This window comes from Spermophilus citellus (assembly GCF_964194105.1).
Source record: "Spermophilus citellus genome assembly, chromosome: 4".
In the NCBI taxonomy this organism is placed as follows: domain Eukaryota; kingdom Metazoa; phylum Chordata; class Mammalia; order Rodentia; family Sciuridae; genus Spermophilus; species Spermophilus citellus.
In genome coordinates this window covers 158,727,587-158,739,393 of record NC_138185.1, presented here as the reverse complement: position 1 = coordinate 158,739,393, position 11,807 = coordinate 158,727,587, and the positions used below count along the sequence as shown (strand labels likewise).

At 42.9% G+C, this 11,807-nt stretch overlaps 1 protein-coding gene across 1 annotated transcript; it reads left to right on the top strand.

The window, feature by feature from the left end:
* The first annotated feature begins 2,728 nt into the window (after positions 1-2,728).
* Positions 2,729-8,797, top strand: GPHB5 (glycoprotein hormone subunit beta 5). Its single transcript, XM_081290503.1, has 2 exons — positions 2,729-3,322; positions 7,488-8,797. Exons 1-2 carry the CDS (start codon positions 3,119-3,121, stop codon positions 7,674-7,676), a joined length of 393 nt encoding a protein of 130 aa, XP_081146629.1. The 5' UTR covers positions 2,729-3,118; the 3' UTR covers positions 7,677-8,797.
* The last annotated feature ends 3,010 nt before the right edge of the window (positions 8,798-11,807 follow it).

Genomic DNA, 11,807 nt, shown 5'->3' with positions numbered 1-11,807 from the left:
TTGCTGCCTCAAGAAAGCAAGAAGCTTGGTATAACTGGAAAAGAAGGTGGCAGGTGCACAGACCATGGTACCGAGATATCTTGTAGGAATCAGGGCCCTAAGCAGCCTTTGCAATTATGCTGCCACCTCTCACTTTGCCTGTGGAGGGGTGCATGGCACGGCAGAGGGCAAGGATTGCAAAAGGTGGCATCCATACACCACTGCCCTTTTCTGCAGCCATAATGCATCTGAGAAGCCACTGTTCTCTGCCTGCAGAATGATTTTAGTCACCTTCTTGATGCAGTGCTCCAGACAGCTACTTGGATTGACAGTAGTTGGTTACAGAGATGAAATAAACCCAGTTGCTTTCCCCAGTGTTGTTGAAGGCTTTGGAAGTAGGCAGGTTACAAGATGACCGAGTCTCTACTTCTCCCAATGTAAAAAGGAGAAATGATAATTGACTTACACAAGTTTTTGGAAGGTGTAGAGATACCGTATATAAGAGCACAGCAGATTGCATGGTGCCTGGTAGGGAACAGATGCTCGTTATTGTAAGGTTAATGCTGATGGGGCAGAAGGCAAGGATGCCAGAGCTCTGCTTTGTAAGGCGGCTGGGAATGGTGAAAGAAAGCTGCTCTTGACCTCCCTTTGTTGCCTGTCTTTATTTTGTGATATGCAGACCTAAGTACATATGTTTCAGGTCTAAGAGGCTTGAGTAGCTCTCTTCAGAAATGGTTCTCAATGTGCAGCTAACTCTTTGCCTAGCAAGACAGGGAGATCACACCATGCAGCAGTCTGTCCCCATGGTGCCCCAGTTCTGTGTATGCTACTCATGGGCTGAAGGGCCACAGAAAGTCCTTTATTTCAAGCCTAATTCCACTGTTTTTAAAATACATATGGTAATCAGATTCTGGAGAAAGGGGCGGTACATTGATGAACTCACTGAGTGTTGCTATATGTTTTGAAAATCCAAAACTTATATGAATACATTTACTTAAGGAATAACTTTCTTTGCAAAAAATAGAGATGCTTAACTTCTATATTTAGTTTCATTAGTTATTTAATATGCATATTAAATGTCTCTGGCTATGTCATGATTTACTATGATATGAAAACTCCTAAGGGCATAGATGATGTCTGCTTCATTGACTTTTTAGAGCAACCAGAAAAATGCCACAAACAAGTAGATTTTAAATCCATTTGCATGTTTTTGTTGCAGATTGGAATATAAACTATGTTCTATACTCACAAAAATTATTCCATTCTTATTTTAACCTTTTAAGACCAGAAATCTAATGGCACATTTCCACTAGAGCAGTACACGCAGTACAAACACATAAACATTACTGTATTTTAAGTTAAAATAAAGTTTAAAAATATTAATACTATTTGACTTTCTATAGTAAAAATCTTGCCAATGTAGAAAATGTGAAAACTACTAAAAACATATGGGAAAAAAAGAAAATTCATATTTTTTTCCTATATGAGTCATTTAAAATGTTATTAATAATATCTGCTACTTAACTAATTTTAAGGCTTTCAAAAATTGTTCTCACTGTGATTTTCATCTTCCAGTTAGGTTCCCATGTTCTTTCCAGAAAGCATTAATGTTTTGTTATTTTTCAAAGTATTGAAGCACATGGTAAATTCAAGGAAAAAGTTTGCCATGAGCTGCTGGTTATTTCTCCCGGCTTTAAAGGAAACTTTGAAAAGTTACCATGAAGGAAAAGTTAATCCATCATGTCCCGCTGCATTTGTTCTCTCAAAACCAGGTGAACTACCTCTGACTCTTTCCCTAGGATTATGTCACCCACCAGGGCAACTTTCTGTTTCAGTAGGTGATGTGAAGAAACAAAACAACACCCTTTAAGTTAATCAGTTTTGGAAAATAGAGACTGGCTTTATATTCCATGGCTTTGATGTGCTTAGTAGTTCCTGTAAGGATCTGCCTCTCTTTTGTTGTGATTGACAAGACCTTTCCTATATATATGAGCCACTGAGCAGCCCAGTAACAGAGGGGAGAGACATTTACCCAGAGCTAACTTCACCACTCATTACGACTTTCTAAAACCTTGGGTACAAGTGTCACCTCTAAGTGTCAGAAGAGTTGGCTCCAGCAAGATCAGGTAAGGGCCTCTCCACTTTGAGACTTCATTCCTCCCAACGGGAAGCCTAGAGAAACCACATGGTGACAGGTGGGATCTGGAAGAACAGATTTGGAAGTGCAGTCCATTTTAAGCAATAGGACGTGGGGGAATTCTGTAAATGGCTTTTCCACCCTTTTCCACCCTCACTTTAACATCCACATAGGTTCTGTCTTATGGGCCAAGCATGAAGGGTCCCTTCTGGTTACTAGACCACAGGAAACCATCCTAGTCTATCCTAGAGGATCATCCAGATATCCTATCCAGAGAGGATAGACTTGACAGCAGATTGGGATCATTTTTAAATACTCCAATGCTTTCTGCATTTGAATTAATTTGAATCACAACGAGGTGCTTATTAGAGCAGAAGCATAGAGCAGAGGCAATTTGTTGCCAAGTAGGACACATTTTTATGAATGACCATCAAGACAGGTGCCTGGTTTCATAAAATCTTCTGCATATCCACGTTGTGTGATGGGTTGAGTTAGTAACAACACGTGCAGGGCCTACTTTTATTACTTATCTATTTCCCAATCATTCCCCATGTGTGACACCAAAAATAAAATTTTGATCAAAGCATATAGCATGGGACCCAAATACCCTGGACCATCATAAAAATAACTTATGTGTATTCATGTATTATGTCAAGATATGCAATTCCTTTGTTGTTATTCATGTTTGGTGCTCATTTTGAAGAGACAAATTTCTTTAACATACAAGTCAACTCCAGCACTTGGGTTGCAGTAAGGAAAAGTCTTAGAATGCATGTCTAGGATTGGATATCCAGAAAGGTCCAGGGAATCTATACTGACTCTGTTACAGAGAACTCTGGGCACCTGTCTTGGAGTCTGTAGGTACTTACTATTTCTTGGCCCATTTTCCCTGAAATGCTAAGAGCAAGGTCCCTTTGATAGCAGCCAACGTGTTCGTGGCTGCCCCAAGGAGGGCAGCCGGATTTGTTAAACTTGATTTCTTTTCCTCTCGGGAGGAACAGCATGAAGCTGGCATACCTGTTCCTTGGTGCCACAGCCCTCCTGCTCCTGTGTGGCTGTGGCTCTGTCCTCAGCACCTCCAGTGGGGACCTGCGTACCTTTGTGGGCTGTGCTGTGAGGGAGTTTACTTTCCTGGCCAAGAAGCCGGGCTGCAGGGGCCTTCGGATCACCACGGATGCCTGCTGGGGTCGCTGTGAGACCTGGGAGGTAGGTGGTTCCACTCGTGACTGCTCAGGCCTGATTCTAAAACAGTGTTCCCTGTTTCAGTGATTGGAGGTAGAACCGGGTCATCTGCCCTCTCCTTACAGCGTCTCGTAAAGCTGATCGGGAAAGCATGATGTCACCCCCGTAACATAGCATTGATAAGATTCATAGCTTTATTCGTGGTCTCAGGGAAGTAAAAATATGCTCCTATTTCACCCATTTTACAAATCACAAGGAGGGATTGAAGGGATGGGAGGCTCCGAAGTCATGAGGAGAGTCACCGCAGGTTGGGAATGAATTCTTGTCTCCAGCCTGTGACCCAGTCTCCTCCCTGTATTCCTTCATTTGTGATAAAGTCAGCCATTTGCCAAGAAAGAGGCCCTAAGCTGTGGTGCAGGTGAGGGCTGGTCCCAGGCCTCTCCTTCAGGGCTGCCTCCGTAGCCCTGCTCCCCTCAGTTCCATGGGGCCCTCAGGGATCATCATAGACACATCTATGAAGCTCCTTTCTATTCAATTAGAACTGACCTTTCAATTCAAATGGGGATAAAAGTCTTAAACAAAGTTAAAATCCTACTGGACTCAGACGAGGAACTGGTTAAAGGGGTGAAGAGAAAGAGTTATCGAGCACTCATCAAATCACACCACACCGTGATTAGCTGACTCTTCTTACCAAGGCCCACGTTGGCAACTGAAGGAGTACCAGCTCTGATCTTGTCACCCCCAGCTCTGAAGCTTTAATCACCACCCCCTACTGTCAATTCAGTCACCAACTTTCAAGGTCCAGCAATATGGCATCTGCCTGCTTTCCTAGAGACTACATGTATTCTTAGGTTTGGCTTTGTCAGGCTGATTTTTAAATGTTTTATTAAACAACCCTCATAAAATCTCATCTTGATCTTTTTCTCATATCCCGTCTCATTTCCAACTGTCATATTATCATATTTATTCCTCATTGCTGAACTCTAGTGCCAACTTCTTCTCTGAGCCTTGTCTGGCTCTGTGGCAATTCCTTCACTATATTCTACCTTTTGTTTGACTTCCTCCCCCACCACACACATGATTTTAAGTGTTTTTGAGGACAGAAGTTCCTGATTGCAACTTTCATAGCTTTTGCCAAAGTACCATGCATGGGTGAGGCATTCAATAAATATTTCTTGATCAGAAGGGACTGACCTCTTCCTAGAGGCGTCTGTCCTCTGGTCTAATGGAAGTCAGCTTTGAAGCATGTGAGCACCACCCAAGGACTCTTCCTTTAGGGAAAAAACAGGCATTTTTCAGGGACTCAGAGAGCAAACCAATATTGCTTAAATAAAATTATGACCCTTTGAATGGAATCGGGTTATGATGCAGAAATCTACAAATTAAATGAAACTACCCCATCAAATTGGCTTCATCTTTGCATCATTCAGGAGCTTAAGATCTAATAGCCAAGTGAAAATTCAGTTTTTCTAAGTAACTGTTGCCATCAAATGAACTCAGGGAACTTGGGCACCTTCTCATGTGCAGGGCTTGGCCTGGCAGTGCCACCTTTGGATCACTGCTTGTCCCTGCGCTAGTGACAGCTCTTTGTGTACCATATCCTCAGACTCCTGTTTCTCTGCATTCGACCCATCCTCTTTTCTCTTACATGTTGGCAACTGTCTTTAGCTGGATCATGGTTACCCCCAGGAGGTCGGGGACTGTGCTCTCACTGGAGAAATGGAAACGCCAAGACAAAGAAAGGAGAGTGTCCCTAATTTTAGCTAACTTTTGTTTGTGCCTTTACTGTGTTAGGAAAATGGAGGTTACCTGGGGAAATAAATACAGATATGCGATTCATTTTCCTAGAAACTGGAGGTTTCTGAGATAAAAAGCACTGTTTGTTTGTTGTTTGGTTTTTGGTAGCATGTCTGAATTTAAGGATGTTCATGATAACAAAGTGACTGAACTTGCTTTTGAAGTGAAGCTATTGGTGCAAATAGTGATTTCTTATGACCTGGGTTTAGAATTGCCCAATTTAGCAAAAGGAAAGCAAAACAAAAACAAAACCAAAAAAATGAATCAACTAACCCAAAATACTCACCAATTTCTGCCCCCCAAAAAACAACCCCCCAAACCCCAGAGTGAAACCAAACAAACAACAACAACAACAACAACAAAAAACCCAGGAAACCCAGATAAATTTGAATTTCAGATAAAACAACAAATACTATTTTTAGTAAAAGTTTGTCCCAAATATTGCTTGGGAAGTTTTATACTAAAGGATTAATTATCCGATATACAAGGTAGCTGAGTGTCTGGTCTGCCCATGTTCCTAGAATACTGAGGTAAAAGGACACAGAGTAAATGAAAGAAGGTAGGAGAAAATGGCCCAGGACAAATTTAGCTCTTCTACATGATCATTGTTGAAGGCAAGGTTGTTATTTTCATCATCATGCAAGGACTTCATCTTGGGCCTGTCCATCTATCATCTGTGTATCTATCATCAATCTATCTACTCATCCATCTATCCATCCATTCATCCATTCACTTACCTTTTTTGCCTAGAATAAGTGAAGACACTGTCCTTTGACAGATTGTTATCATTTTTGCCATGACTTCTAATGACAGCAACAGAGTGCATTTATGGAACACTTACCTGTGCTAGGTACATATTATCTCACCTTATCTCTACAACAGTCCCATGAGGATGTCTTGTTTCACAGATAGGAACACTGAGACTTCAAGGAGTTTAGTTGATTTCTCAAGGTCTCCAACAAGTTGTAGATCTGGCAATCAAGCTTGACAGGTCTGCCTACATGACTCAAGATTTTTTCCCCTTAACTTTTTTTCCCCCATGCATACACACACACACACACACACACACATTTTCACCCTGTGACACTGGGGATTGAACCCTGGGCCTTGTGCATGCTAGGCATGCACTCTACCACTGAGCCACACCCCCAGCCCTTTTTGTTTTATTTTGGGATAGGAGGTATTGCTAAATTGCCTTGTTAGCCTTGAACTTTTGATCTTCCTGCTTTAGCTTCTTGAATAGATGAGGACCAGAGATGGGTTTTTTTTCCATATTTGGTTTTGGTGTATTATAATTATAATTATACATAATAGTGCTACTACTTGTTACATATTTGTACGTGCACACGATGTAAGGGTTGGAGATTTTTAACTACTACCTTGTGCTGAGTTTTCTCTGGCCCATATGCTCTGTTGATCAAAACTGTCTTTGAATTCAAGGTTAATACAAGGTGAAGGAAGGAAGTGAGTCCTTTGCTTATCAGAGTGACCCAGAGAACATTCAGGAAACTGCCTGGCATTCTTCTTTTGCTGACTCTATAACAGTTAGGAGAACCTCCCAGGTACCTGCCTACGTACCATAGGGAGCAAATAGACAGGAATCCCTACCGTACGAGAGCCTACTCTCTAGAGCAGGAGAAATGTCATACAAATAAAATACCTGAGATGTCATGTAAGGAGAAAAAGCAGGAAGGGGAAGAGGAAGCTCTAGGGTATGGAGGGGGATGTTACAGTTTTAAATAGCATGGTCAGGAAAGGCTTCCCTGAGAGGGTGGCATTTGAACAAAACCCCAAGGAGCAAATCCTATGGCAGAATGTTCCAGACAGAGGGAAGAGCAAATGCAAAGACCCTCTCTGGGACTGTTCCTGGTTGGGTTGGGGAATGATAGAGCCCACTGTGGCTGGAGCCTAGTGAGGAAGCCAGCAAGGTGGGACTGTCACAGAAGGTGCAGGGAAGACTGATGTAGGTGCTGGCAGGAGATCACAAGTTCTCTGGCTTTTACTAACTGAGCTGGGAAGTGAGTGGGGCTTTGAGTGGGCGGGAGTGGGGTGTGAGGCCATGTCTGATGTTTCAGGAGGATCACTTGGGTGCTGTTACAGGGTTACAGTGGAAGAAGGGACACTATAGCAGCTACACATTGACCAAGAGTATTCATTTACTAAATATTCACCTAGCACTTTCTGTGTGCTGTAGATTCTTCCAGGAGCTCAGGATATGGCAGTGAACAAAATCAGCTTCCTGCTTTCAGGAGTTTCCTTTGTACGGGGAGGAGGCAGAGCAATAAGTAAACAGATAAAAACCATGCTGATGTCTGGTAATGACAAATGGTACCAAGGAAATGAAATAGGATGGTATGTTTATGGGCTCTCTCTTTTCTCCCTATGGGGACAGAAACCCATTCTGGAACCCCCCTACATTGAAGCCTATCATCGCGTCTGTACCTACAACGAGACCAAGCAGGTGACCGTCAAGCTGCCTAACTGTGCCCCTGGAGTTGACCCCTTCTACACCTACCCTGTGGCCGTCCGCTGTGACTGCGGGGCCTGCTCCACTGCCACCACGGAGTGTGAGACCATCTGAAGCTACGAGGTCTGCAGGACGCAGCTGGTGGCCTCAAGCCTCACAGACCTACCTGCATGGGTGACACAGGTAGCTCTACCCCTGGCTTCATTCAAGGACTGTTTAATCTGACCATACCTGTGGAGGTGGTTACCTGTCTCCCTTAGCTTAGGCGCAAGGCCTGGATGCAGTATACTTACATTGAAAATGCAAAACAATATTTGTTCCTTTACCAGAATTAATTTCTCTAGTTCATATACCTACAAATTAGTTTTTCTTTGCCTTGAGTCTTGCAACATAGTTTGTATATCACAATCATCTTCCGATTTGGGCCGATAACATGCCATTGACTTAAATGCATTGGATAGAATTGGGAAATGGGGCTGTAAAGTCTTTTAAAAGTCTTATGTTCTGTTTAACCACTGACCTTTGACTAGATTTAGGAAGAAAGGGCTGGAAGTTTATCAAAACCAATGCACTCACTAATCTTCATTATCCAAAAAGAAACCCAACTTCAAGTTTCCTTAGAGAAAACTGTTCCAATTCCTTTTTAAATGAGCAATTATCTACCCAGGAAACAGACTGCTCAGATTGATAAATAGCAGGGAATTGATCAAGAGAAGAGCTCAAAGAAGGTTGGATTTGGCTTATTCTTTTCCCCAGCAACATTCCTTAAATTCCCCTATAAGATCCTTACTATAAAGAGCCTACTTTGTGATTTAAAAAAATATATAGAAAAATATGTAGCTAGAAGCTATCATTTAGGTATAAAAACTTCTGAAACTCATGTTTTTGGATGTGATATTCTCCCAAAGCGGTGGTGAAATTGTCATTTACAAATATTCTTCCTTCCTTAGCACATTTTAAATTTAAATTGTAACTCATTAAATTGAGTCTAATGTATGAAAGATGATATATCATGAGCTCTGTAATGTTTTGAACAATCAATAAAACAAACAAACAAACAAAATTCAGAAATCTTACATTTGTAGGGGTAAAACTGCACTGTAGGCTCAGAGGAGAAAGGTCTGTGATTGTCTAGCTCTTGCCTTCACCAAAATCTTAAAGTAGCTGATTCTGTGACTTTTCTTAAACTCCAATTTTATTCAAATGTCTTTCATTCTGTCATTCTGGGGGTTGAATTTAACCTTGTTCACTTTTCACAATATGCTGAGAAAATCGATATTAATGCCAATAAAGTGCATTCTCTGTCTTTTGAATTCATACAAATTTTTAGTAAAAGTCTTTTTAGCCTTGACTCTGCTTGCTCTAACATGACAAAGAATGGTTCGAAGGAACTATGAGGATTTTCACTGAAGTGTTAATTTCGGATTTCATGGTCAGTTAGGGACACAGAGGGATGACTCTGGGTATCCCAAAGGTAGTACATGCAGCCCTGAAACACAGTGCTCTGGTTTCCATAGTAGCCCTTTAAGCCATGAGTCTTCTCGAAAGAAGAACCAATGAATCCCCATGAAAAACAGTGGAGCAAATGTTGAGATTGATGGTCAAGCACCAGGGAGTGGGAGTGAACGTCTGAGAACAAAGGGCTCACGCACAATTCACCCCAACCCTTTTTGGTAGGAAAGGAAGTCACTACATAAAGAGGAGTCCAGCCAAGTGAAGTGGTGCACACTTGTAATTCCAGCAGCTCAGGAGGCTGGGGCAGGAGGATCACAAGTTCAAAGCCAGCCTCAGCAACTTAGTAAGGCCCTAAACAACTAAGTAAAATACAAAAAAAAAAAAAAAGTGAGACCCTGTCTCTAAGTAAAATACAAAAAAGGGCTGGAGATGTGGCTCAGTGGTTGAGTGCCCCGAGTTCAATCCTTGGTATCCGTCCTCCACTGTCCCCTGCCATAAATGGGAGTTGAGTGCTGTGGTCTTTGCTGGGACCATGGGTGATGATCGGAGCAACATGGGATGGCACCACTCAAGTGTTTTCAATCCATCTCTCGGAACCTCCTTTAGGATTTTCTGAATCTTGTCAGAAATTGAGAAAAGATGATTGCAGCATGGGTGAGTGTTCTGGAGGACATACTGCGTGGGATGTGCAGGAGAATTTAATGAAGAGGCTGTTTATCAGTGTGTGGGCAGAGTAAGGGAACCAACAACAGCAGGGCGAGGCACTTGTGGCTTGGAAGCACTGGGCAACCCTAGGCTGAAGGAATGAGAGAAGGAGCAGTGATCACACTCCAGGGAGAATGACAGAGAGGGACCCCTGATATAATATGAGACTTTTTTTTTGTTTTCTATTTTTTATTGGTGCACTCTAATTATACAAAATAGTGAGACTCGATGTGGCCTGTGTGTCCATGTACACAACACAATTGTAGGTCATTGCAGACCCACCTTGCTTGGGGACCATAAAGGGCCCCTGTCTGAGGAGGGTGTTTTTCATGATGACATTTGCCCTTCTCAAATGCTGCCCCCTTTTCCCTACTTTTCCCCACCCCCATTCCTTCCTGGACTCTACTTGTCTGTTTTCTATTTTCCTGAGGTCCCTTTTATTCCCCCTTTTCTCTCCAGTGGAAGCATCTTTTCTCAAATTCTGAACAGCCTCAGAAAATCCTAAAGAAGGTTCCTAGAGATGGGTTGAACTTGAGTGGTGCCATCCCATATGAGAGAAAGCATATGACCCTTGAATTCCTGAGTCTAGCTTATTTGATTATCACAATCCTCTTCCATTCCATCCACTTTCCTGCAAATGACATAATTTTGTTCTTTTTTAGGTCTATGTAAGTTTTGTGTATGTATCTCACCTTTTCTTTTGCATTCATCTGTTGATGGATGTCTAGGTTGGTTTCATAGTTTGGCTATTGTGAACTGCACAGCTATGGACATATGTATACATTGCTATAATATACTGATTTTAATTCTTTTGGATTAATACTAAGGGGCAGTATAGCTGGATCATACGGTGGTTTCATGCCTCGTCTTTTGAGGACCCTCCATACTGATTTCCTTAGTGGTTGTATTAACTTACAGTCCCACTAACAGTGTGTAAGTTTGTTTTCTCCTGCAACCTCACCAGCATTTATTATTTGTATTCTTCATTATTATGGCTCATTTATTAAAAAGACTGAATCTGCCACCCTGGACGATCTCCTGCACTTATCACATGGTCTTAGTAGGGAAGGAAAGGTGCCCAGAGACCTGGAATGGAGACAGCTAGGTGGATGTGTTGAGGTTTCCTTGTGGAAGGGGCTCACCTGCTCTTCCTTGGAGATCATAAGGGTCCCCCATCTGAGGAAGATGTTTTAGGAGGTGATGCCTGCCCTTCTCAAATACTGTCTATGGTCCCCGCTGTTCCAGATGAATAATTAGCTTCTAGTTTCAGGACGATCGGGCTGGGGAAAGGCTCGCCTTGTGAGGAAAGAAGGAGCTTCTCCACAGAAGGAGCTTCAGGATGTCACAGTGTAACCAGGAGGAACTGGCGGATGTACTTGGCCTTGGATCTTGAGAGTGCACATGGGGATTGAGGAGGAGGTGGCACAGTATGTGGCTGGATGAGAGGAGTTTACCCGATGGGGGTGCCCGCAGCATTTCCCATCGTTGGAAGGTTGCAGGATCTTGTCCCAATGTGCCATTGGGATGGGTCCTTCAAGCCTGGGGAAATGGTGGCTGGCATTAATGAGGATGTCTGAACTGTCCTCGAAGAGTATTGGGGAACAGAAGGGGGTCTGCTGGAATGGATTTACTGCAGTTGACCAAAAGACTCAGCAGCTGGCCACGTTCACCAGGAAGGTTCAGAGAACTCTCCCTTCAATACAACAGAAGGAACGTCCCAGCGGGGGCGCTGCATCGGAGGGCGGTCCCCTGGTGGCTCTGTAGCCGGGGGCTGGTGCTGGGGAAGCTGCCAGGAAACTGGGCTTCCTGGTGTCGGCAGAGGTGATGGAGTTCTGGGATAGCAGAGACCACAGGTGACAAGTGGCCGGAGGAGGCAAAGTGGACCTAATTGCTGTAGCAGGCAGCAGGGCTACAATGCAAACCAGAGCTCTGTGACCTTCAGGCTGTGTGGTCCGTGGTGCTCCTAGTCTGTGCTGTTCAAAAAACTTTGATAGTAAATATGTTTCATAACCAGAAAAGTTATTAATGAAAAAAGAGAAAAATATCTGTCAGAATTTATACGAGTGCTAGACTTGAATGTCTTTC

Coding starts and splice junctions, on each gene's coding strand:
- GPHB5 (XM_081290503.1), top strand. CDS start 3,119: ATGAAGCTGGCATACCTGTTCCTTGGTGCCACAGCCCTCCTGCTCCTG. Junction 3,323..7,487: donor GTCGCTGTGAGACCTGGGAG/GTAGGTGGTTCC, acceptor CTATGGGGACAG/AAACCCATTCTGGAACCCCC.